The sequence below is a fragment of the Elgaria multicarinata genome, chromosome 4, assembly GCF_023053635.1.
Source record: "Elgaria multicarinata webbii isolate HBS135686 ecotype San Diego chromosome 4, rElgMul1.1.pri, whole genome shotgun sequence".
Lineage (NCBI taxonomy): Eukaryota > Metazoa > Chordata > Lepidosauria > Squamata > Anguidae > Elgaria > Elgaria multicarinata.
Window position 1 is genome coordinate 114,840,534 of NC_086174.1, and position 27,578 is coordinate 114,868,111.

Genomic DNA, 27,578 nt, shown 5'->3' on the forward strand with positions numbered 1-27,578 from the left:
GAGCAGAAGCCAACTGAACCACAGGGAGGTGCAAGGGGATTAGTTAGACTTTGAGAGTTATTGTCCTGTTGTCCTGAATAAACCAAACATCATGTTATTTTGACCTTCAGAATTTACCACAACATCTGTAAGTACCCCCTCCATTAGTGGTGAGTCACTGCTTGCTACGTTCTTCCAATGTTTTCCAAAGCTTTAAAAAATCTATTATCTTCTAAGCACAGTGCAGAAATTGATTCTAACCCTCTCTAGCTTTCTTTACAGTACATAACAAATTTGACATAGACTTACTGTGTATAAGGTCAATAAAAATGTAGATTATGAATTTTAATGCAGTGCTGACTTAAAATCTTTTTGAAGTTTTGATGTTAGTGTTCTGTAAAGTATTGTGGTATGTCTGAATAAGAGTAAATTTTTACATTCTTGATCTAAATATACTGAAGTGTATATTTATTTATTTATTTACTACATTTCTATACCGCCCAATAGCCGGAGCTCTCTGGGCGGTTCACAAAAATTAAAACCATTCATAATATAAAACAACAGTATAAAACCATAATATAAAATACAATAAAAAATAGTAGGGAAAGGAGTATAGTAGGGAAAGGAGCAAGCAAATGTATTTTAAGAATTTGTATTGTTGTTTTACCTTCCCTTATGTGTTCTGTCTTTGTGGAAAATTAATAAAAGTATTAATGGGGGGGGGGGGGGAGAATTTGAACTTTTCAAAAATACTATGCCTTTTTGTCATATATATGTGATAACGTATAACAGATTCCCAGTAGTTAGATAAATACACTATATATCATGTTTCTATTGTACAGCTCATCTTAGCTACACTTGGACATATTTGGTTTGTACATTTGTAATAGTTATTTACTCAGATTATTTCTTATTGCTTAATTTAAGCATTCCTATTCATTCCATTTACTTGAATAAACTGGCAGAATTTTCAACTAAACAAGGTTTGTCAATTGAGATCAGAAAAAATCAGAATGAAGTCCAGTTCAATTAAAATTCAGTATCACTTTTAGACTGCAATCCTCCCACTTAATTGGGAGGAGCCTCACTGAACTCTATGGGACTTACTTCTGAGCAAACATGTATAGTAGTGCTGGGAAATCTGTGGCCCTCCAGATGTTGTTGGACTAAAGGTCTCATCATTGCTGGCCATATTAGCTGGGGTTGATGTGAATTGGAGTCCAACAACATCTGGAAGTTCCCAGGTGTCCCTACCCTGGTTTGTACGGTATACTGTTTTGTACGGTAACAGTTGGTCAAATATTATTTGGTGTAGTTGGTGTAATGGGGAATATGAAAATCCTGGGTATACTATTGTGACAGAATACTACATCTTCTTCCACAGAATTATAGAAGTTCCCCTACCGCTAGTGATATTTGGATGTATGAGAGAAAGAAGAGCTAAGAATGATGCATGTTAATCTAATGGTTTCAGAAATATTTGAAGAATACTGTGGTACCTCAAAGCTAGAGTTTAGCAGCTACGCATTCTGACTAATTAAAATTGGAGTTGTGTGCCTAATTTACTTGAATAAAGCCCAGCCGCAAACCACAAACAAAAATATGCTAAAGCAGATAACGGTCCTGTTTCTTTTTCATCATCAAGTTTATGCATATGCCACCTTTTCTTAGAAAATTATACTGAAACACATCAATATCAAATACTCTTGTCATCCAGATCCTTCCAGGTAGGCTGGAGTAGCTGATTTCTGATAGGAAAGAAATTGCAACCTAAGAAATTACAGGCATGTAAGAAATTATAGGTACTACTTCAGCCATGTTTTGTTTGCAGACGGTTCCAGGTTCAACCCCTGGATGTCTTGGTGAAAGGATTTCAGGTAGTAGAGCTATAAAAGTTTATTCTCAAGAACCTGGAGAGTTGCTACCAGCAAGAGTGTGCTGAGTTAGGTGGACCAATGGTCTGAGTCAGTAAAGAACAGGTCCATATGCCATATCCTTGAAAAGGCAGGGTATATTGGAACTTAAAATCTGCTCTTGTCCAATAACTGAAATACTGTCTAGAAACTGCGATTTGAAATATGAATTTTGAAATGTTCTAAAAAATTGCCTTCAGCTGTACTTGAAAACACAATTTATGCAGTGTTGTAAATCTCATTTAATAAATACATCCCATTGAATCAACAGGGCTTTGATAGGTTTAGATTTGGAATGTTAATGACTGAGAAACCAAACCAAAGTATACTATTCACTATTTTATTTTTATTTTCAAATCCTTCTGGCTGCAGTCCTGACACCCTACTCAAGAGAGCTTCAGCTATTGGCCGGTATAAAAATGTAATAAATAAATAAAAAAATAAAGTGCCACCAATTCAAATGGCACTGAGAACTGGTTGATACAACCGTGTCTTCTTTAGGTAGCAAAATGTGATCTCATTGAATGCAGTATGTGTTACCTTTCTGGGTTCATAGCAATAAAAACATGAGCTTTGCCTTGCTAGACCAACGAAGATCCGTCTGTCCCAACATTTTCTTTCTGACAATGGCCAGCCCGTCAAGTGGTCATGTGATTGCTTTCTGTGAGGGTTCAATACTGCAGCTTTCCCCAAGTCCTCCACATGTTTTAGACGTCAACTCCCATCAGCCCCTGCCAGCATATGCCATGGTCAGGAATACAGGTAGCTATAGTATAAAACATCTGTAGGGAACCAGGTTGGGAATGGCTGGAATACTGTCTTGGGTAGTTGTGGAACAGCCGAAGATATTTATCTCTAATACACTAAATACGGGGAGAAAGTACAGCAGTGAATTAGGACAGGCCTTTGTGGCAATTTCAAGTTTTTAAAATACTAATATTATTTAAAGTGCTTGTGCGAAAATTAAAAAAATATTAAAACTTTCCTATAGTTGAGATTTTGAAAAAGAAAATGGAGTTAAACTTCTTGTTCTTTCAACATCTGTTCTGTTTTTACTTAAATGGTGCAACCAGGTGGCTATTCTTAGAAAAAAATTGCCTTATAAAAATTCTGTCCGTATTTGTAACAATATGCTAACTCAGTGCTATGTAGATGTTTAACCAGAGCTGTCAACATCCTTTCTCAACTATACATTAATTTTATTAAGGTATCTGGTACAATTAATCATTTTGATGGGCAATATGTGACAACAATGTGTAACTTTTTTTCAGACGTCATGTTGATTTTATTATTCTAGTAGCTATGCCTCTGTGGAATCAGAGTTCTGTGCACTACCGTCTCTGTTTTGAAATGATAGTTCTTTCTTTACTTATAGCAGTTATATACAGTTTTGACTACAACATTCCACCATCACAATGTATGCAGATAATATGCTAATTTATCTTTATGGCAGCTCTCAAGGGTCATTACCAAGGCGTAGTGAAATATACTGAGGACATTAATAATGATTGTAATAAAACTGGCTTTGGAAAGCATTAAGAACAACATAATGATGCTTGCAGAGCTGCAAATATCTTGGTGAAAGGATGAATGTGCATTAAATGGACTTTCATTTTGGTAACATTCATTCTGATTCAGATGAGTGTATAAAACAAGTTAATTTACCATTTGCCAGTAACCAGTTAAAGATTTAATCATGAAAAGTGCATTTACTTTGAATGTGTTATTACTGCCAAACTTGTACCTTTGCAAATGAGATTGCTTTTTGCTGGAAGGTACTTGGAGATTAAGAAATGGAAGGACTACCGTCCCAACTGTTACGAGATCCGATTGTTAAAGACTAGAGAGTGGGATGTGTTTGTAAATAAAAATGGAAAATGCACAATTAAAAAAATACAAAAAGAGTCAGGAGATACCAAAATTCCAAATTCATCATCAACGTGCTTGTATTCTGTATATTCTAAAGATGGAATAGTTCCACATAAAATTCAAGTCTCTTGCTGTTTCAACCAGGGAAGGATGGTGGTTCCTATTTCAATAGGGTGGTGAATCTGCTCTGGGGTTTAGTCAGAACCAGTGAGAACTCTAAAGGAGCTAGTCAAGGTGCTGAACCATTTGGGGGGGGTCAAGTTCAGCACTTTGGATAGCTCCTTTAAAGTTGTGATTGGTTCTAAGTCAAACCTAGGGAGGGTTGATGCCCCATAGAAATTGGAGCCACCTGCCTGCAGTGGTTTCAGCCTTCCCCAAACACCCCCTTTTGTGTGCCTGGGGCCAAGAAGAAGAAGAAGAAGAAGAAGAAGAAGAAGAAGAAGAAGAAGATTTTCAATGTTCCCTAGAGGCCCATGTACAGGACAGAAAGTATCTGAGGACCCATGTGATTCCTCTCCTGCTAATATGGTATGTAAAGAGAACTCAGTTTCAGGAAGACTTGAATGTTAAATAAATTTCTCTGAACTGCCAGTACAGAAGTAGCCAATCAAAGTTGCTGCAGGACAGTCGTATACAAGCTTTTAAGCTATATGGATCAAGCTACCTGGTATATGGATCAGGCTCTGCAATTTGCCAGAGCTATGCTGAATTCACCTTCACAACCACTCCCTTTTCTGTTTACTTATTTTTAATTAACCAAGTGGGCTCTTGTCCTACGGCCCCAGCCCTGTGGTATGTGAATGCACAGAGTCTCCCACTGTTATGGAAAGAGCCTCTTCTGAATGTTTCTAACATCTGTGCACACAGATGAGTTTAAATTTTGAGAAGACAATCTTTTCAAAACACATTGGCATCGTTGGTTAGCGCACAAGAATTTGATACAAGCAATGTCTGTACAAAATCTGAATATGCTCAAATATTTCACAGATGAAAATATGGACACTTCTGTGTACTCATTGTAGTATCCCTGTTCTCACAGCAAGGGATTGCTGTTGATTTCCTCCCTATTGTAACATGTTGCTGTTCTCTGCCTTCTGGTTATAGAAAATAGCCTGTATTTCACTGGCTTCTGAAGAAAGGAACATTACTAAATTTAAAAGTATACACTTTTAAAATAAAATGAAATGTTTAATAGAATATTTATTCTCACACTGAAACTGGTTTTATGTATTATAAATAGCTAGAACATGAACATAGACAGTAGCATTTGCTATCTGAATTGGCAGCTATGGAGGAGTGGAATTGAAGTAATGTGCACAACGGTTCAAATTTAACTTCAGAAGAACTTGGTGAAGAGGAATTTCTAGAGGGCAACTCCAGAAATTCACACAAACACAACTTTTAAAAGGCACCAGACAAATCTGATCAAAATAAGGACCACCGGTTTTCTTTACTATAACTCCAATCAAATTGGAGTTATATATCATGCTTGAAGGTGTTTATGCAAGTTTATTTCCCTGTATCTTTATAGGATGTCCAGATCTTGTGAGATTTGCTGGAGGCTGAAACAATCAGAAGCAGCGTGAGAACAAAACAAGTATAATTCAGACACCCACACCCATGTTGCAGCTAGACTTAGAATAGGTGCTGCAATTGGCATCAAGGGCAGCTTTTTTTTTCTAAGCTTAAGTGTAGTGTGGAAGGCATGATATATTTGTGTGTGATTGTGGACGGGAAAGGAAGGGGTCATGGCGGGAAGGGAGGAGGTCCTGGCCTATGCTACAAACCCATAGAAATTATGCTTGGCTGATGATAGGAATATATTGTTGATGAAATGACATTTATTTCATACTTACTGTCCTTTTTTCATATTTGTTTTAGATACAACGCTGTTTTTTCCATCATTCAGTGTGAATTCATATTTAGCACTACCTTCTCTAACATCGATGTCCGGGGCTAGATTTGCAACAGGGCAAGAACAGAACAGAATGATGATCTACCTGACAGTGAAGACAACAGCTTTGAATGGCACTCTCCTTTACAGTGAGTACAGATCATGTATTCATAATGGGCGACATCCAACATTGCACAAGCAGGCATCTACCATTGCAGAAGTGAGCGTGCAGCAGACCCTCACTGTGAATGTTCAACATTTCTAGGAAATAATGTAACGTTGGGTATTTTGAGACCAGAGTCACTCTGTTGTAGCTCTTTTCTTTTTTGTTGCCTACTTTCGTGACTGGTTTTAGGTTGGGAAGGCCTTTGGGCAAGTTGCTCCCTGAATGCACCCATCTCCTTACCACTATTGCTGCTGCCCATTTTCTTACCTCTCCCTCTAAGCCCAAGTTGCACGGCTACACAGAGGAGGAAGAGAAAGGGTAAGGATATTGCTACTCCTTTTCCTTGCTCCTCACCCTGGTTGCTCACTTGGAAAATGCACATGAACAGGTAACAACAGGAAGGAGGTCCAGGAACAGGAGATCTCAGCGACTGGTGGGGCAGTGTGCCTCTCTTGGAGCCAGACCTCAGCCCAAGATATGGATCTTGACCCTGTTGCTGTTCCTGTACCCCTCTTTGTAAATGCGTAGTATTTCTATAACTCATCAGGAATCAGGGAACAATTAGAGATGAGAGACAAGATGTAACAGGTGTGCTACCAATTTATGGGAATGTTGACTGGAGAATAAGCAAAGCAACATTTACTCAAGAAAAGTGAACTTTGATTCTTTTATCACCGGTACAGCAGTTCTAAAATGATTTACAAAAGCCAGAGGTGTGCTATTTTAGATCCACTAACACCTTCCAGGAAAGTTTTGAAACAGAGGGCAGGAGAAGAAATTTTTATTTTTCAAGTAAATATAGGGTAATACTAGGACAAATAACAACTAGAAAGCTAATAAAGAGCAATATAAGAAAAGCTTAAAAGATTATCATTTAATTTTGTTTAATTATCTCTTGAAAATAACAAGTCCTGAAGGAGAATACAGGCAACCTGTGTATAATATTTTTATTCTGTTGGTATATTGTTTATAAAAGCAACAGACAGTCTTGTAGCACCTTCAAGATGAACAGATTTATCGTAGCATGAGCTTTTGTAGACTAGAGTCCATTTCATTAGATGCAATTTTGCAAAACTCTATTGCTTTTTGTTGTGACAGAACAACATGGTGGGAAGTTGTTGAATACAGATATCCTATATCAACAACGTTAAGGCTCTAGAGCTTTCAACCAAGCACCAAAAAAGCAGGAAATTGGGTATTAAGTCTTACAAGCCTTAACGCCACATCGTCCCTAAGGATGCAGAAAGTGCTAGTGAAATTCTCATTCTCCCAAAGCAGATAAACCATGAGGACAGGATGAAAAATATGATACGCAGAAGTGACTGTGGGGTTGTGGAAAACTGATGACGCACAACTTAGGGTCACCTACTTCTCTTTTTTAGAGCATCTCATGTTGAAAGTTGCAACCCAACACATCTGACAGGCACCAGGTTGGGGAAGGCTGTTCCAGAGCAAGGGCAGGCAGAATGTAGATCTCCAGATGTTTCAGAGTTCAACTCATAAAAGCCCCTACCGGCATGAGCAGTGATCAGGAATGCTGGGACTTGATGTCCAAAACATCAGGATAGATCTATTTTCTGCCCACATCTGTTCTAACGTATGATGTTTTCCAGCATTAAGATATGTGATCCATGAAGGAACTCCATTTCAATCTTTCACTTTGTGTTGCAAGCCTATATTTCAGAGGTTATATTTTATACCTTTTCCAACAAGAATATGTATTGAGTGACCAATGTGGGGGGCAATTAGTGAAAATAATGCAAAATTATGCCTCAAGTTGGTTTCTTGTGGCTGTAAAATAAAATGTGATACAAATAACAGATGCAAATGCAGTAGTACTGGACTACCATGTGCTGTGATGCATCAGTGTGATGGAGAATGTGGTCAAGACTAAATGATAAAAACTAAATTCACTAAAAACAAAAGTTTTTAAGCTCTGTTTTTTTAAAAAAAAATGGTTAAATTTATTTTTTGTGTGTGTTACAAGATAATTTAATACGTATGCTATGCAGTAAACAGATTTCTATAATGATTTGAAACCCTGATCCAGAAAGAATAAATCAGCCTTATGAAAATTTTGCATTATTTTCACTAACCCACCCACCCCAATTGATGCCTCAGTACATATTCTTGTTGGAAAAGGGGTAAAATATGACCTCTGAAAGTTTCAGGCTTGCAACACAAAGTGAAACATTGAAATGAGGGTGAGATAGTGCATCTTGTTGATTTCTCCAACAAATGTGTATGAATAAAACCTTAATATCTCAACAAGGGTTGCTCCTATGAAAAGATTGATAATGAGTTTTTTGTAGCAAATTTTATGTGCTTTAATTTTGTACTGAGACAACTTTTCTGTGAATTACAAATAACAGAGTTACAGCGCGAAAACTGAATTTTGGGTGCCATTTTCCAAGATTACGATGATTTCCTGAGATGCCCCTATATGTAATTTTAATCTACATGGTAATAAATACCACCGTACCAGATTTCACACTTGTATCACAATGTGCATGATTTGACTACAAATAGTTGTTAATCTGCTCTATCTACTAAGGCCCGCTTATGAACTAAAGTTTCATTCCCTTTCAATTCCATAGCTTCCTTGTGGTAGGGTCTGCTCATGCTAAGGGGATTGATTGTCCACATTCACAAACACACACACACATACACACACAGCTCACAGAAATTCACAGCCGCTGCTGTCTGTTGTGGCCATTATTGCCTCCTCCCCTTCCCCCTCCCCTCATCCTCAACGTTCCAAATGCCATCTTATGAGCTTCCATAGGCTTTCATTAGCAATAATTAAAAAAAAAAAAACTAAATTGAATTTTAAAAAAAGAATATCCATTCCACCTAGTAGAGTAGAAAAGGAAACCAGAAACAGAAACAGTTAACACATGGCAGCCATCCTGTCCTGGCCAGAAGCGAGCAGAAATGGTTGCCAATACTTTTTCAGAAATACTTTCGCGTGACCGAGGGTTTCCCCCCCTTTTTTTCTGTTAACTGCCCTTTCTCCCTCAGTCTTTAACCAACGTCCTTGAAATTTTCAGGTTAGGTAAAATAGGCATTTCTTTCTGGGACATCTAAATTTCAGGAAGATTGGTGAAAAAATCGCAATGTTATGAAAGTTAGAATGACCAATCTTCCAATTACCCCTTTATAACGGTAGAATGCTTTCCCCCCTGTCGAACCTTAACTAAGAACTCAGTGCCGTGCATTCTTAAATTAATAAGATACTTTTCAAATACAGATATTAGCAGTGGGTGGGTGTGAGAGGTGGATTCCCAGTTGCTGTAGAGTCTGCTTTGAAGTTAGGTCTACAGCCAGTGCCTCATACCTTTGCTATTTCACTCCACTGTGCCATAGTTTTTTGGACCAGGCGGCCATCCCACCATGGAGCCACAACTCTCTTGTGCATTACTATGTGATATCCAATTATTCCCTGTGGAGCTGTCAACCTGCAGCCTCTCTGAAACTGTGTTTCCCCCAGGCGTAGCCATAACAGCTATAAACTCTGCAGGAACCCTGCATTTAAGTTTCTGGGACAACTTTACTCAACAGCACCGGCAGAGAGCTAAAAAGCACAATAAAGACAGATGGTGATTTCACAAACCATTCACACAAGCTGTTTAAGATTTCACAAGGTGGTTTCTAAAATTTTCAGCAAGCACTTTCCCATAGGTGAGCCATTCACAAAACACTTTCCCATATGCATCCAATCATGAGAATTATCATGGGGAACATCATGTCATTGGGAAAGCATGTAATGAGAAAGGGCCTCTATACTCTAATAGCCGGATCCTATGTGTGTTTACTTTGAGATAAGTTCTGCTCAGTTCAATGGAGCTTACATCCAAATGTGAGCACAGGCTTACAACCTAACAGCCTGATCATTTACACTGAGTTCTGTGCTATCAATTGGCACAATTATCTGTGTTGTGGTTGTGAAGTCTCTGTCGCTGATTAGCTGATGTGATCACATGGGATGTTCAATTACTGAAGAAATTGTACGAGTTTGCAGCCCAGTTCTGTTTGGGAAGTTACCATTTTGGTTGGGACAAAATGCTCATACAGAAGCAGGCTAGGGACTGGAAGAGGTTGCAAGGTGTAGGTCAAAAGTGGACAACTTGTGACTCCCTAGATGTTTTGTCCTACAACTCCCATCAGTTCAAGTCTGCACAGCTAATGTAGAGGGCACAGGTGTAGGTAAATCAAGGATCAGGGAGCCTAAATGCAAGGAGGCTGAATGTAAGCCTATGCGGCAGGGTCTTGCTATTTACTGTTTTACTCTGTACAGCACCATGTACATTGATGGTGCTATATAAATAAATAAATAAATAAATAAATAAATAAATAAATAAATAAATAAATAAAAATAATAATAATAATAGAGTAGAGAATGGAATGAGAAACAGGACTGTGAAGGAGGGGTAGGTGGCTTTAGGAAAAGGGTAGAGGAGGCAGAACAGAGGCAAGAAGGGGCTAATCAGAAAGGGGACTCTGAAGGAACTGTACAGCACTTAAGGTCAGGGAAGAAGCCCTCTGCCAGAGGGAGGCAACTGACAGCACTGGGGGCCATTGTTTGCCCCCTCAGCCCTCCAGCGTTGGCCACATTCCACAGAGAACCATGCGGTCCATGGGGTTCCCCAAAGAATAAAAACAAAAAGTGCTAACATTTGTCAGCAAACCACTCCATAGTGCTCAAGAGTGCTACGGTGGTTAAAGTTAGCTTGCTAGCTAAATTTAACCCTTTTGGTGCTCCATGGCAACCCCAGAGCACAAAAGGGGCCAGATTTAGCTGGCAAACAAGCTAAATTGGGCTTTTAGGGCACTCCGTAGGCACTACAAAAGTCTTTTAAATATATACTATTTCAGAGGTGGTGGAGGGCCCTCAGTATGGGGTCAGGAGGGGCCATATGCAGCCCACAGGCCAATGCATTATCCATTCCTGCTGAATACATTGAATAGTGAGGACGTGAATGCTAGGGAGGGTGGTCAAGAAGCAGGATGGCTAAAAGAAGTCACTGCTAGTGCTAGAGTCTGGAACACAATAGGGCAAAGGTGGAGAACCTTTTTAAGTCCAAGGGCTGAATTCCAATCTGAGAATTTGGTGGGCCAAAGAGAAAGTGGGTGAAGCCAAAATATAATTCCTTCCAGTTTTAAGCCTATTCAGAAGCAGGACTGAATCACCCAGCAGCCCTTTTAAATAGAGTCTCAAATACCGAACCTTTGCACGTCTACTCAGAGGTAAGCATAATCAGCATGTCTACTCAGAAGTAAGCAGGGTAAATGTCTTCCTGTTTACTCAGAAGTAAGCCTCTGCAGGCTCAGATGTAAGCAGTACTGAATCACTCAGCCGCCCCTCTCCACGGCATGGAAAAGCTCTTATCTCCTACCAGCAGCTGATTGGAGATAAGAGCTTTTTCCCTGCTGAGAACTGAGAAAGGGAGTCTTTTTCAGCTGTCAGCAGTCAAAAGCTCTGCTCTCTGATCAGCTGCTGTTCAGAGAAAAGAGTTTTTCCCTGCCAGGATTGGGGACAGGCCCCAGCAAGCCAAACGGGGAACATCTCTGTGCTATATATTTTCGTCACATTATTCAACCAAAGCATGTAACCTTTTCCTTAATATATAGCAGCTCTCCTCTAGCATCAAATGCTGGCTTAAAAGATGTGCATAACCATTAATTGATGTGTGTGTAGAGAAAATAACGGTGTAGGTAAAGCAGAGAGCCTGGCAGTAGCCACCTCTGGTGAAAGAATAATGTATCTTGTTAGAATCAACACTTTGAAACAGACTTCATGGGAACAGAGCAGGAGTTATGGGTACCAGTTGAGATGAAAAAGAGAGCTTTTCATACCTGCCAGTGAACAAACCTTTTGAATTCTTTGTCCAGCACAAAGAAACCTCTAATAAGGCAAAGGGAAAAGAAGATGAGATAAAAAAGTGTGTCATGAGGTGCATTTGTGGAAAATCTTGAATACTCTTCCTTGAAGTGATTCCAATCTGGAGGTTTTTGCTGTGGGTTGTAGAGCCAATGAACAAACTTTAACTTTTGTGCATTTCCTTTGAAAAAGAACTAAGACTCTACCAAAAGCATATGATCAGAGTTTTAGAGCAAACCTTTGACCACATCCCAGGTGGCAAATTATACCCATTCCTTTAAGAAATGATTGGTCAGAGACTAGCTGCTTTTTTTTCTTTTGAAAATTGCTGGTATTTGAAATGAAGATATGTTGGAATCAGTAACTAGAATTCAGCTACAATCTCAATAGCATAACTTTCCCCTCCTTTTTATGGTAATGAGATGCAGATATGGCCCTGTTGGAAAATGAATTTAAAACAACAAAATTATGTTTTCCAATATGTGTGGTTTTTCCATATTTTGACTCACTAAAATACATAAGATATACAAATGAAGGAGCGTGAGAGTCAGGATTAGGAGGGGGGAATTACCAGGGCCTGCTTCAGTTCGATTTCCCACTCCCCCCACGGGGCTGACTGACAGCAACGATCCTGTGGGTAAAGAGGAAGGAGCGAGGAAGACAGGAGCAGGCAAAGGGAACATCAGGGCCTGCTCCACTTGGCCTGCCCCTCCTTTGGGAGAGGGGAGAGGAGAGCAGGGCCATCCCACCAGCCCTGCTAACAGTCTACTTATTTTTTCCCTCTTCCCTCCCCATCGCCTTTTCTTTGTGTGTCATGTCTTTTTTAGATTGTAAGCCTGAAGGCAGGGACTGTCTTCTTTGCTGATTGATTTTTAAATCACTCTGGGAGCCTTTTCTGGCTGAGGAGCAGGATAATAAATAAATAAATATTCATATAAAATTGCTGAGCTCATTCTAATATTTCTGTTATTGAGATCCTGTCTCCTAAATTCTTATATGTAGGTTTCTCATCATCAGAGCTGGTTTCAAGGTCTCCCTGAATGAATCTTCCTCCTGCTTCTTCCCACGGTTTATGCTGCCATTTGCTTGCCTTTCCCTTTGGGCCCAGTCTGCTGCATTTTCCAGACAGAGGGGACAAGGCATGCAGAGTATACTGCTCCTATTTGCCCTTTGTTGTACAGCTTTATCGCTTGGAGAGAGCAATTACAAGGAGGAGGAGGAGGAGGGGGAGGAACAATAACAATAAGGAGGAGTCAGTTGGCAATAACAATGAGGAAGTTAGCAGGACCAGGAGGTGCCAGTGACTGGAATGTGGGCCTCAGCAAGTGCCTGACCCTGCCAACAATTCATGCCTCTTTTCCTTGTAAATTTAGAACAACATGGGGTGGGCAGATGGGAACGGTCTTCTTCATTGCTTATTCATTCCACCTGTGAAATTCCCCTTCCTGTCCCACTGCAACACCGTGAGTTCTCAGAAGTGGGGTTAGGAATTCCGAAGCTCAGCAAAGGCCAGGCAGTTGATGATATAATGGAACCACTGCTGAAAACGGCTACTGTGTACAGAGATCCCTGTAATGTCTACTTGAACGTACCTTGTGTCCTGGAATAATTCCACTCACTGTTTCCCTGCCACTGTTCCACAACAGCCTATATTATGAAACAAGGGTGGGGAAATATTCAGGATAATGTCCCCCAGACACAAGGTGAGTTCAACCACAGGTGCTGTCGAGGAGAGTGGAGGAACTTATGGTTAATGGTTTTGGTGGCAGCCGTGTGTTTGGTTCAGAGTTGAATTTCACCTTCGAAAGGTGCAACGACAAGGAGGAGATGGAACAGAATAAAAGAAGACTCATTGGATATAGCTACAAATTTACCACGAGGGATGTAAATACGAAATCTTAGAGGCATTCATTCCATTTATCTGTCATAGCCATAATCCATAACAACAAACAGAAGAGTTTATGGTAAGCTAGATACAAATAAATGCTAACTGTATAGATAAAGCATTTCAACAGGTGTCAACCGCCACTGCTGAGCTTCATAGACACAAAACCGGCAGCAGATAGAAAGCTGAAAATATGCCAGATCTCATTTACAATTGGCACTGCCCGTGCAGAGTGCCCCTGCAGCATACGATCAAATTTTTGTTAACAAAATCTCTGCGGATCTTTGATGCTGGAAGTTGCAACTGCAAGCAAAACAAAATTTCCAGTGACTTGTATGTCTGAGTCATTCAATTTGAATTGATACGGGATAGTCAAATTGCAGATTAGGATTTAGAACTTTTCTAAGTATATACAGATGATTAATTAGTGGGTTGTGTCTTATTTTACAAACACAATAACAATCTTCAGAAATAAAATGAGCATACCTCTCTACCGAGAGCATAGTTTGCATTGATTAAAAGTGAAAAATATAAATGCTTCACTGATTTCCTAAGCCTCTAGTTAATTTAGATAGTTTTGATAGCCAGTATATGATTTTTGATGATGCCGTACTATGGAGATACAGCAAGTCAATTGAGGTGGGTCGTTTTTGGTATTGGTATGAGCAGCAGCCAAAGATATGGAGTGGAGGTGGAGAACATGCACATGTAATGACATCAGCTTTTTCCAACCTTTTATTTATTTTATTTATTTATTTAAGGATTTTTATGCCGCCATTCAGCCAAAAAAGGCTCTCACGGCGGCTTACAAAAGTATTTCTTGACAGTCCCTGCCCACAGGCTTACAATCTAAAAGACATGACACAAACGGAAAGGGGATTGGGAGGGAGGAGGAGGAGGAGGGGGGAAAGGAAAGCAAATTCAGGCACTACAATCTTAGTTGGAAAGTTCAGCAGTTACAGGTGACAGCAGGAGGGAGGGGGCTCTCAGCTGGAGCTGGACCCAGGCACGGTGGAGAGGTGCCTGGCTGCTGCTTCCTCCCTCACTGGTGGCCTCTCCAGAGACAGTTGGTAGCAGGAGGGAGGGGGCTCTCAGCTGGAGCTGGACCCAGGCACGGCGGAGAGGTGCCTGGCTGCTGCTTCCTCCCTCAAACCTTTTGTCCCCCAAATGTGTTGGACTGCAACTCACATCATTCCCAGTCAGCACGGCCATTAGGGAGTAAGTTGTACTAGATATAATAGAGCATTGCCATAAGTGTTATGGAGTGGGGAACTCAACATGCTCCTATTGTTTTGAATGGCTGCTTCATTTATTTTGTAAGGTTTAGTTCTGCCCGGTAAAGCCACAATATTTGAACTGTTTCGGTTCACAATTTACTTCATAATTTATGTAGTCCTTCATCCCAACGTTTATGTGCTGCGTGGCATACCTTTAGAAATCCAAAAGCCAGAAAGAGCTAAGGGACAGTTAAGAGCCAGTAAGAGTTAAGGTGCAGCAGATACCATAACACTTTGTTCTGATTTTCTAGTTCTTGAACATAATCAATTCCCGAAAAATTAGCTCCATGTATGACTTGGGGAATAATTCTTTCCTTGAAGACTTTCAAGACTGGAAAAACTATATGTCCTCCTTCCCCCCACCCCCAGAAATGAATTAGTGCTTGGGAAGTGTATGAAGATTTTGATTTAATGACTTGTAAATGTGTTTTCCACGGCAAATTAATCAGAAAAGCACAACTCCAGGCAATAAAAGGCCTTCTTGTGTTTTTTCAGCTGGCCAACTAGCATTTGAACTCTGTGTCTAAAAACTACCAGTTTTACTTTAGAGTAGTTGATGATAAGCTTATCCTGTGTAGAGAAATGACCTATCTTGATTTTGGTTGGCACCCATATAGCTGTCTACCTGCAATAGACCATTTTGCCTTGGCCATTTAAACCATTATTCCATTCTTCTCAAAGCAAAAACGTCAGCAGGAGTAGAATGCACTGAATGGAGGTGATTGATTGGTTTAGCACTTTAATTTTCAGTTGTTGGTGTAAAGTTTAACAAGTATATAAGCAAATGACTTTAAAACAAGCATCACTTTTACTAGCATTGCAGAAAAAAGCCTTCTCAGCGAAACTATCGTTTTTTAACGGAGAACATTATTAACTGTAGGTAGATTATCACAAAAATAAATTGAACAGTACTGCTTCTCGCAATAGCTCCAAATCATTGTGGTGAAGCACTTTTATATCTGAAGTCTTTATTATTATGGGCTGTGTTGATCAGTTACTTGGAGGTAACAAGAGTAACAAGAACTTCAATGGGTGTTATTTATGCCAGCTGCCAAAAAATAGAATGGCCATTTTAAAAAGAGAGGGCAAGAGGAAAAAAGAGGAGATACACAATTCATAGAAAATTACTATGTAGAAACTAATTTGGGAAAGAACGGTTGGCACAACTACTATAGTAGATTATCCCGTACTTTCTGCATGCAAAAAAGTACTTCTACTCAGTTATTTATTAGCACAAAAAAAAATTGATTATGGGAGAACAGAAAGTGCTAATCCATGAACTAGACCCAATGAAGTTGTTTCTGTGTGCAGAATCGGATGCTTTCGGTGTTAGGTTTAGGTTGCTTATATTTAAAAGGGCTGCCAAATGATTTCTGTTTTACGGTTATAATGGGCAGAAGCTATTTCTTAAATTGTATTGGGGAAATGTCCCATGCTAGGCAAGTGTGGCAAATTCCACCCCCTGGGTGCACACACACCTCAGGGGCAGTATCCAATGTGACACTACCAGTAATGTAAACGATGTTGTACTAATGTAAGTGATCTTGAATGCGGCACTGATAGTGTGCGACAGGTTTTCTGGGGAAACCCATTGTGTCAGAAAATGCTATTGGTGTTGTGCTAGAGGTCACTTATGTGGGGAGGGAGAAGAACAGAGCAACCAGGGAGATGGGGATGGGGAGAAAGTAGGGTAGCCAGTATAGCATGAGAGGTGGGTGGGCTGCAGCAGAGGCACAGGCCCCTCTCAAACTTGGGAGCCCATTTCTATCACTACACTTATACATCAAGCACTGGAAGTTTTGGATAAGGCATTGATGTCCAGGGATAAGACGCTGATAGTGGGAAAGAATAAAATTATCTTGGATGGTTCGCAATTCGGAGAGCTCCTCATGTGCTAGTGGGATTTCTTAGGATGTTCTACAGGGAGGAAAGAAATTCAGCAGAATCACTCACTGTATCATACAGACCCTCCGTACAGACCCAGAGCCATCAGCTCTGTAATAATCACATTGGTGAATACCAATACTGGTGCCGGAGACTTTATGTGCAAATATCATTAGTGTGTTTTTGCAGTCATTACTGTATAATCACCATGTCCAAAGAGAATAGTATGTGCTGACCATCATAAAAAAATCACTGGAAAAATATATAATTAGTGACCTGTGTGGGTAAATTGAGCTTTCAGAAATGACTCTTTCATTATTGGGCTTTTCTTTTGAAATTGCTGTTTCAGGTATCATTCCTTCTATTCATGATTTAAAACTTCCTATTCCCATGTGAATATAACCAAAACCACACTACCCATGCACAGGAGGTGGTATCAGTACACTCAGTGTAACCCTGAGGTTTGCAGAGATATGAAAACTCTTAAATCCCTAAGGGGGGGGGGAATCCCAAAGGGGGAGAACCCCCCCCCCCAAATAACCCAATAATAACTCAGTAGCACAGAATGTTGAGAAACTGAGAGGGGGGGAACCTGTCAAATGGGTGGGAAGGGTGGTGGAATGGAGCAGCTAGACAAGGTGAACGGTGGAAGAGACACACAGATATAGAAAGAACAGGCAGAGCCATCTTTTTGTCTGAATGGGTCGATTTCTAGTTCATGCTGAGAAGCAATTCTGAAATGTCCCCAGGGAGGTAGTGAGAGCTGCCCACAGACACCAACGGAGAAATCAAAGATATTCATGTACGTGGGTTCAAGTATGTCCATCCTGCTCCAATCCCATAACCCCCTCCCTGCAATAGACAGCAAACCAGGAGAGGTTTGAAACCTCAACAAAAGCACGCTGCATTGCAGTGTTTTATTTGTAAAAAAAAAAAAAAAAACACCTTTGCTTTTCTTGGGTTTTTACATAAATATATATTTTATTGTCTTTAAAGCCAGTGATGAGCATACTGGAGAACATTTTCTTCACCTTTACCTTGCGGATGGAAAACCAACAGCTCGACTTGGCTGTGGCGCTTCACGGGACATTCTGACGGTGACTGTCAATCACTCCATTAGCAGAGATGCCCTTGTCCCTATCACAATAAGGTATGTATGCATGCAGCACCTGGTGAAATTCCCTCTTCATCACAACAGTTAAAGCTGCAGGAGCCCCGCCCTCTTTTGTATCTGGTCACTCTAATATAGCTCTGAGATTTTAAAGAAAACAAATAAAACTTAAAATCAGCTTGTTTTATTCTTTCATTCAGTATTAGAGTAATTAGTTCAGAGGCTTCAAGTACAGCTTTCGCAACCACTTTTTAAGTTGCGAAATATAGCTATGCTCGTGAGGTGTTGCAAAACTCCTGAGGCTTTGTGTAAATATTGTGGTTTATGGCTCAACACAGATGGCTATGTTGAGCAGAAGTTTGGGATGGAGTGTCAATCTTTCAAAAAATGAACTGCGCAGGGCAGGTGAAAAATCTGTATCTAATCTCTGAATTATAATTGAGCCAGGCAGTACTTTATTTATTTATTTATTTATTTATTGCATTTTATAGCGCCCGATAGCCGAAGCTCCCTGAAATAGCATTGGGCGGGGGGTTAGTGTGACCTTCTCTTCTTCACCAGAGAGACAGTCTCTACTGAACAGGTGTGAGCATCTGACTCGAAACAGCTTTGTTTTAATGATTTCCCTCCACTCCTCAAAACGTTGAAGGTCACGAGAACCAGATTTTCCTGCAACTGGGCTCTGGCAGAGAAGGCCCAGTTCACTGGTGGCTCTCTGCAGGATAAAGGAGAGAGCGTTGCATCAGTGCCACTCAGTATATGAACCAGAGTGAAGAAAGGACCCCGTATACAGTAGGGAGCATCCTTGGCCCTCATTGCAGAGAGGCGGACTAGCTGAGGTAATAGGTGGTGCCCCAGTCCCATGTTCTTAAGGTGAATTCTCTCTCTCTCTCTCTCTTTTTAAAGAAAAGAATTCCTGTCTTGCCCCACTGTCTATAAAGGTTATGCTAATTTATAAAATACACTTTTCGCCTTAGTTAAATCCAGTGCATTGTTTGGTGTTCTATTTTTGTTCTGTACAGCACCATGAACGTTGATGGCGCTATGTAAATAAATATTAATAATATTAAAAATCTTGAGTTTATGGGCATTGAATACAAACAGTGCTTTCTTTCTCCATTCCTATCTCATGGTCTTTCTTCTTGGCTTTTTTCTCCTCCTCCTTCTCCTCCTCCTCCTCCTCCTCCTTCTTCTTCTTAAGGTCAGATTTAAAGTATCTTGTCTTGTTTCCTATTTGTTGATTTCTTCCCAGGTGGCACCCTACTAAGCTTGCCATAATGAAATACATCCCAGCCCTGTGTTAGCTTGCGCAAGTGTTTAATTTATTTTGTGGATGTTCCAGTGTTCTGTACACGGAAAAGAAAATGTTACCTCCCTTATGGCCTCCCAGGCAGAGGACTTTTCTCTGCTGGAAAGTCTAATGATGACATTGTAACAGCAAGGGGTAGAGGAGCCCTCCAATTTTATTTCTATCACCAGTGATTCTCTTTGTGATACGGTGATCAACTAATTGTCTGAATTTTATTAGCTGCGGCAGCAGTGTCTCTGATCCACATGGCTAAAGTATTAAATGGTTGACTGATTTCAAAAACTAGTAATTGTCTGCCTATAAATTTAGTGGAACTGGACTGAAGAAATGGGTCTTAATTTTCCAATTCAACATTTACATGAAGTGCATGCATTCACAGATTCCCTTCACAACATGTTGCTATACTAGAAAGGAATGCCATTTACACATTTTCTCCATTTACCTGGATTTGTGTTGCTATTTGGTGTGCTAGTGTTTTCATTCCACATGTACAACTCTGTGCTCTGCCTCTGATGGGGATTTATATGCATCTGATATGAAGAGCTGGTGATCATTTTTGTGATTTCCTTCAGCAAAATAAAAAGAGAAGCGGTATATCCTTCACCAAGCAACAATAAATATGTAATCCTTCAGCAATCATCTTTAATCTGTGGCCAAGGGAATAAGCAAACATGGCATTGCCTTTGTGAGCTTTCTCAGCACTGGGTGCCATAAGCTTTAAAATATACACACATGAGGTAACTGTTGATTTTTCTTCCACAACCAGCACTTGGATATAGATGATTCTGTTTCCTCTGTTTTTGCCTGAACAGCAAACTGCCAAGCAGTGGCAGACTACTGATTAAAATTAAATTGTTGTTCTTGATTTCAACCGACACCAGCCCTGCTATTAGATAGAATGAGGTAGTTGCCTCAGGTAGCTTGATCATATTTATTAATTTATTTCATTTATATCTCACATTGTTTCCTCTTGCAAGAAACCCAATGTGGCTTACATGGTTCTCCTCTCCATTTTATCCTCACAACAAGCCTGTGAGGTAGGTTAGGCTGAGAGTCAATGATTGGCCCAAAGTCACCCAGGGAGTTTCATGACTGGGTGGGAACTAGAATCTGGAACTCCTGGGTCCTAGTCCAACACTGTAACCACTGCACTACAGGTCAGAGTCATTTTGTTATTTAATTATTGTTGTTATTGTGGTGGTTACTATTATCATCATCATCTCTTTCTCGCTCATGGTGATTTTTCTTGACGGACATGATGGGCTTTGCCAAGTCGTGCTGTCTTTTACCCATTCAGGAATTTCCTGACAATAGAGCATGTTTTAAGTATGACTGCTTTCTGAATGTTGGTGTGGATGTGTTTTGGTAGGCTCAAGTTTCTAAAGGTTTTCTGTATAGTTTTTTGAAGTGCTGCTGCTTATTGATGTGACAAATGGAATAATTGTGACCTTTCCCTGTTGATATAGTTCTTCCATGGCCAGTGGTGTATATTTTTTCTCTTTTCCTCTTCTTTTTTTCTACAACATTTTTGTCATTAGGTATTGCTATGTTGATGAGATACATGTTGTTGTTGTTTTGTCTATAACTGTAAATGTCTGGTTGTTTGCAAGGTATTGTCTTGTCATATGAATTGTTCTGTCCCAGTATATTTTATGATCTGCGTTTTCCAAGATTGTTTTGGGTAAGTATGTACGTATAGTATGGTGTAGGTTGTTTGATGTTGAATTTGATGGCCAGTTGTTGGTGAATTATTTTTACAGCTGTATTGTATTTGTCTGTATAGTCCATTCCTGCCATTATTATAATAGTATTATTAGTATTAGTATTATTGCGAGGGAAGGGGACAGATGCTTGTGAGGTTTTCTGCTTTAGGTGTCAAAACACACCTTGACTTGGGGTGGAGATGCCATTATTATTCAGCAAACTGGAACTGTTAACACAACACCCTAACCATCACTTAGTGATTGAGTGTGGCTTGTTTTGAACCATGGATTGTTTGTTGAATCACACCTTATCTTGTAGTCTGAACTCAGCCAGGGTGGCTTGTTAACCATGCAGTGTGGGCTGTTAACCACCCTGAACAACCAAGCAACAAAACGTGGGTTCTCAAGGTGGCTTGTTGAGAAGAATAAGCCACACTCCTACTGTAGCACTAGCTATGATGCAGAAATTATGACTTTATAACTACAAAGACCAATGGCAGGCAAAAATGAGTACCATTGGCTGGACTATTTTTGCTTATAATCATGTTTACATTAATACAATTGAACAGCAACACAGAGAAGTAGGATATTGTATGCAGTTATAAAAATCTTGATTTAATTGTCTTGAATATATGGGGTCAGAAAGAATGCTAGATTTTAATGGACAAAACAAACCAAGAAAATGTTTGTTCTAATATAAGGAATGTTAATTGTAAAAACCCATCTATCATAGAATACGGTTTGTGAATCAGTAGAAGAATAAATGATTTGAGTTTACATGACTGACATAAAAGCAATATTCTTAAGATGGCAATTTATTTAGAGGACACTATTTACATAACATATGTCCCGGAAACATTTTATTATGCCAGTTTCTTTTGCATCGTGCCATGTGTTCTACCAGACATTCAAGACAGTGTGACTTGAAGGAGAACATAAAGTTCAATTTGCTGACAATGACATCTTAAAATAATGGCAGTCCAAGAACAGAAATTATCCTTCTGAAATAATTAGCAATACCACAAGAAGCAGTACACAATATTTTAATGACATGTTTGAGTGTAAAGACTTCTACAAAACCAGTCCTATATAGATGCCCCAGTTGCTTTGACCTTGATGATGCAGTATAAATTTAAGAAGGGGGTTAAGGTACCTCAAGGACCTACATGGAACAGAATGGAAATGTACATATTTGAAAAATAAACAAGGAGAAGGAAGAGGCAAAGGTAACAAGACATGAATGCAAAGAACTGCAACTGCCTATACTTAGGCTTTGGTTTGAGTGAGGATGAGAACTGAAGGGTGAAGGAATTAACCATATAATCCTATGCATGTTTATTTGAAAATACATCCCACTGTTTTCAATACGGCCTACTCTGTTTAGGATTTCAGCCATACCTGAGGGCTTTATAGAAAAACCTTTAAGAAGAAATTTGAAGGAGTAAAAAAAATGGCATCGCTTAGATGGGAGGGAATTCCAGATATGAAAGCGCACAAGGAATTCTTATTTCTCTAGCTTCAAGCAGCCCTATTCTGGTGCTTCTCTTCACCCAATCTCAATGGTGTGCAGAGAGACAGCTGGGCTGCCCCCACTCACCCCAACCTCACCATTGCTGTCCCCATGAGCTGAATTCCTGAGCCCACAGGGTTCCAGTTCACAGGAAAACCTGCCTGCATTTTGCAGGTTTCCCCTCTTCAGGTGAAAATGCTTTTCATATATGATCAATTGAAAATATGCCCTGTGGTCTTGTTTAACGCCAAGCAGGATATAACACTTTGAAAGCTGTTTGAAAACTGTATATGGCGTGTGTCCTGGGCCTCAACAGTTGTCACTACTGTTATAAACAGTTTTAAAGCAGTAGTGTAGATCCTGCCCAGCTTAGAGATTCCTCCTTGTACTTCAGTCTTGATATGATGGAGAATTTCACTGAGAGATAATAGCTCAGGTAGGCTCATTCTTAATCTTCTGTCATTCTCCATATTAAACCCTTATCTTGAAAACAAGAGAGAAAGATTAGTCTTGCCTGATCTATTGTAAAGATGATTGAGTAACTAGCTGGTGATGGAAGAAGCACTGTAAAGTATCTTGTACTCATCTGTCGTTTTTACCTTTCACATTCAAAGTAATGGAACTAATTAAGGATATTTATAGACCTTGTCATATAAATATATATATTTAAACAACAAGGGCAAATGAGAAATGACCATTGTGCATCCTTACATATAATCAATATTACATCATTAATCTTTAGCACTTATAAACAGGAGGTAATTATGTCTGGGAAGATCTTAACAATTTTTCATAAGCTGCAGCCTTCCCCAAGCATTTATTTAAAGGAGCGCTCCACTCTGCCTGCAATTCAGAACAAATATCATTTGAAAGCAAAATGAATGTAAACTGCCCTGCAAAAATGTGGTGCATAGTAGAGAGCTACCAATAAATTCATTTTGCGGAGGGGCACGAGACTTGTAAGACGATAAATCAGCAGGAAACCGGGTATAGAATTGAAAAGTCTGGGAGCTTTGTTTGATTGTTTTTAGTTTACAAAGAAGTCTAAACAGGCTTTATTTAAGCTGCTGAGTGTCTTATAAAAGCATCATGATCACCCCTTAGAGCTTCTCTACATTAAGGGAAATCACGTTGTTTACCTGGGGCTGTTGTGCTTCCTGGTTCTGTGGCGCGATTAATATGAGCTGATTACCTGGGAGGAGAGGGGCGACAAGGCAGAAGTTCCTGCTGTTTCCCCAGGGCTCCTTTAAAGGTTTGAATCAAGGGATAAATGGCAAATAGAGGGAGAAAACGTGGAGGCAGTGACAGACTTTGTATTTCTGGGCGCAAAGATTACTGCAGACGCTGACTGCAGCCAGGAAATCAGAAGACGTTTACTTCTTGGGAGGAGAGCAATGACAAATCTTGATAAAATAGTTAAGAGCAGAGACACCACACTGACAACAAAGTTCCGCATAGTTAAAGCAATGGTATTCCCCATAGTAACCTATGGCTGCGAGAGCTGGACCATAAGGAAGGCTGAGTGAAGGAAGATAGATGCTTTTGAACTGTGGTGTTGGAGGAAAATGCTGAGAGTGCCTTGGACTGCAAGAAGATCCAACCAGTCCATACTCCAGGAAACAAAGCCAGACTGCTCACTTGAGGGAATGGTATTAAAGGCAAAACTTGAAGTACTTTGGCCACATAATGAGAAGACAGGAGACCCTGGAGAAGAGGCTGATGCTAGGGAAAGTGGAAGGCAAAAGGAAGAGGGGCCGACCAAGGGCAAGATGGATGGATGATATTCTGGAGGTGACAGACTTGACCTTGGGGGAGCTGGGGGTGGCAACAGCCGACAGAAAGCTCTGGCGTGGGCTGGTCCATGAAGTCACGAAGAGTCGGAAGCGACTGAACGAATAAACAACAAAAAAGCACGCCCCTCCCTCCTCGGTATGTGCAGTGGAGGGGAGGACTTGTTCTCCTAGGTTAACTTGTACTGTTTCCTCGCAGCCCCCAGGAAAGCCAGGACTTACTTCTGAGCAGATGTAAGATTGTGTTTTAAGTCTGCAACCCTCGGCGCACTTACTTGGGCATAAGCCCCATGGAACTTAAAGTTGGGGTTTGGGGATCAGAGCTGCCTTTCTTTGTTGCAGGGAGACATTTTACCCTCATCTCCCTCAATAGCAGACACGGGAAAGTCCTTCCTCAGCAAGTTCATAGTGCAACCCCAGCTCTACATACTGCTGATTTCACTCCATTAGGGTTTATTCCAGCTTTTCTCTGATCTATTTTAAAACAGAATGGTGGTGGTGGGGCAACCCTGGGACACATCCTGGCTGATGCTGACATTGTTAAAAGGATGCATGAACTTCTGTGAGTGGCCAGCCATGAGCATGCTATAAATAGCTCATTTAGAGAAGCCCTTGGTATCCAAAACAAGAAGATAGAAGTTATCAACATGTCTTCATTTCTCCCATCCCTTCAATAGGAATGTGTATCAATAACACCATGATAATTCTAGGCAAGGATAACCAAATAGTAGCCTGTAGGCCTGAACCAGATTCTTTTGCCCCCTGAAGAACATACCAAATTTTACAGCACAGTCCTGTACATGTGCTATCTCTAGTAGTCGAGGCAGTAAGCCTGTGTGCACCAGTTGCTGGGGAACATGGGTGGAAGGGTGCTGTTGCACCATCTCCTGCTTGTTCATCCCTGGCTGACGGCTGGTTGGCCACTGTGTGAACAGAGTGCTGGACTAGATGGACCCTTGGGCCATAGCTAGACCTAAGGTTTATCCCTGGATCATCCAGAGGTCAAACCTGTTCGTCTAGGTGACACACAGGGGATCCAGTGCTCAGGCAGGGGCGAACCCTGGATGATCACAGGATAAACCTTAGGTCTAGCTGTGGCCTTGGTCTGATCCAGCATGGCTCTTCTTGTGTTCTTATGACCGCTAAGTTTAATAGGATTTAACCACCAGATAAGTGTTATAGGATTGCAGGCTTTATCAAGTTGGAGTAAAGGCTTGAATCCAACATCAAGTTGGGCCTTCTTATGCATGCCTTACTCTGTGTTGGATTCTCACCAAAAGATTTACCCACCATATCCACACAGAAGAAAATGCCATTTTCCATCTCTCTGTCCCTTTCCTTTCTTTTCCCTTCACGCCTTGCTCTTGTCTGCCATGCCTCCAGCTTAACAGTGCCACTCCTTTCTCTTTCTCCATATGCACCCATCCCTGCCATCTTTCACATATCTCAGCTAGCTGGAAATCACTTGTTTCATTCTCTTACATATGCTCCACTCCCCTGAGCATGCGATTTCCACTACTGTATATTCAGTAGGGCTTACTCCCTGGTAAGTGCAGAAGAAGGCAACTAAAATGATCAAGGGGCATGAGCAACTCCACTATGAGGGAAGGTTACCAGAGCTGGGATTGTTTAGCTTAGAGAAGAGGCAAGTGAGAGGAAGCATGATACAGGTGCACAAAATTATGCATAGTGTGGAGAACGTGGAGAGGGAGACATTTCTCTCTCTCTCTCTCTCTCTCCCATAATACTAGAACTTGGGGTCATCCCTTGAAGCTGATTATTGTGAGATTGAGGACAGATAAAAGGAAGTACTATTTCACACAGCGCATAGTTAAACTATGGAATTCACTGCCGCAAGATGTGGTGTTGGCCACCAATTTGGATGGCTTTAAAATGGGAATGGATAAATTCCTGCAGGAGAAGGCTATCAATGGCTCCTAGTCCTGATGGCTATGTGCTACCTCCAGAATCTGAGGCAGCAAGTGAATGTACACCAGTTGCTGGGTAATATGGGTAGGAGGGTGCTGTTGCTGTCATGTCCTGCTTGTGGTTTTCCTGTGGGCAGCTGGTTGGGCAGCGTGTGAGTAGAATGCTGGTCTGGCTGGACCTTGGTCAGATCCAGCATGGCTCTTCTCATGTTCTTAAATGTATGAAGGGCTGCACCCTTAATTTCTCTTTGGATGGGAGGTCACTGGAGAATTAGGAAGCTTCTTGGAAAGCCTTTCTTTCCTTCTTTTTACTTATATTCATTCAGTACAAGGAGCAGGGGAAGCACCTGGAACTGCAGCCGCTACTAGACTGTAAAGAGGGTTCCGTTTCCCCAAAGCAAATGGTGTGCTTTGCCTTTAATGTGGTTCTTTTGCACAAGCCAACCTCAAACATTCAGGCTTGTATCTCACCTATTAGTTACACTCTGACTCTAAAACAGCTCCTCAAACTGAGAGCAAGTGATTGGTTGAAGGCCACCGGCAAGTGTCATGGCTGAGTGGGGATTTGAACCCAGGTCTGGACCCTGAGGCTACTCCAGCCATGTCACTAGCTCTTTCCCCTCCCCGTTCCCTCCAGCCATGTCACATGATGCCTCCCCACTCTTACCCCCTTCCCCTTTCTTCATTGTGCTACTGCTCTTTCCCTTTGCCATGACAAAATTAGCAAGGAGGTGAATGGCAGGCAACAGCTGTGACCACTCCCTCACCCCACTCTCAGTAGATAGTATGCCTTTACTCATACAACAGGCAAGATATTCTTTAGTGTTTATTTTCAAATAGCAACGTTTGCTTGCTACCTTGCAATTGATGTGGACTGTGGCAGAAGGCAGTGCCAGCTCCATGCTTTTGAGGGCCCTTGGGAAAGACACCCTCAATGGGGCCTCGCCATCAGGGAGTCCAACTGGTCCCCACCATTGTCACCAGCTGCTATTGCTCCTCCCTCGGTTTCTCATCATTGGTACCCCTTGCTTGCTTGACAGGCAAGGAACCATCGAGCAAGTAGGCAGTGGCATACACTGCTCCTCCTTCTCTCCACCAGTGGGGCAGAGTGACGATCAGGTGTGCAAGCAGGTTGTGAAGGTGAAGAGGAGGAGCAATTCCAGGGGGCTCTTGTCAGTGGGGCCCTGTTGGGGTGTGGGCTCTCAGCAGGTGCCCAAACATGCCTGCCCTTGATGGTAGGCTCTGGCAGGAATGGAGCTTATTGTAAACAAAATTTAAAAAATCTGATATAGCCTCTCTCCCCCCCATCCACCCCCTTGCTTTTAATCGGTTCAAAAGCTTAGTCTGTTTGAGACCGCACTCGTTCTGAAGAACTGAAGAGAGGATCCCCAGCCTTTCCACTCATTCTGTAACACTAGTTGCACCACCTTCCTCTTCTGTCTTGTTTGGCATTTGTGTTCCACCCAAGCCTAGGAGACC

The 27,578-nt window shown here is 41.0% G+C and overlaps 1 protein-coding gene across 1 annotated transcript in view; it reads left to right on the plus strand.

The window, feature by feature from the left end:
* Positions 1-27,578, plus strand: part of LOC134398220 (protein eyes shut homolog) — a 614,610-nt gene that overhangs the window by 458,158 nt on the left and 128,874 nt on the right. The window contains exons 25-26 of the mRNA XM_063125472.1: positions 5,643-5,804; positions 17,745-17,898. Of these exons, the coding sequence (XP_062981542.1) occupies positions 5,643-5,804; positions 17,745-17,898 (316 nt within the window). The remainder of the gene's footprint in view (positions 1-5,642; positions 5,805-17,744; positions 17,899-27,578) is intronic.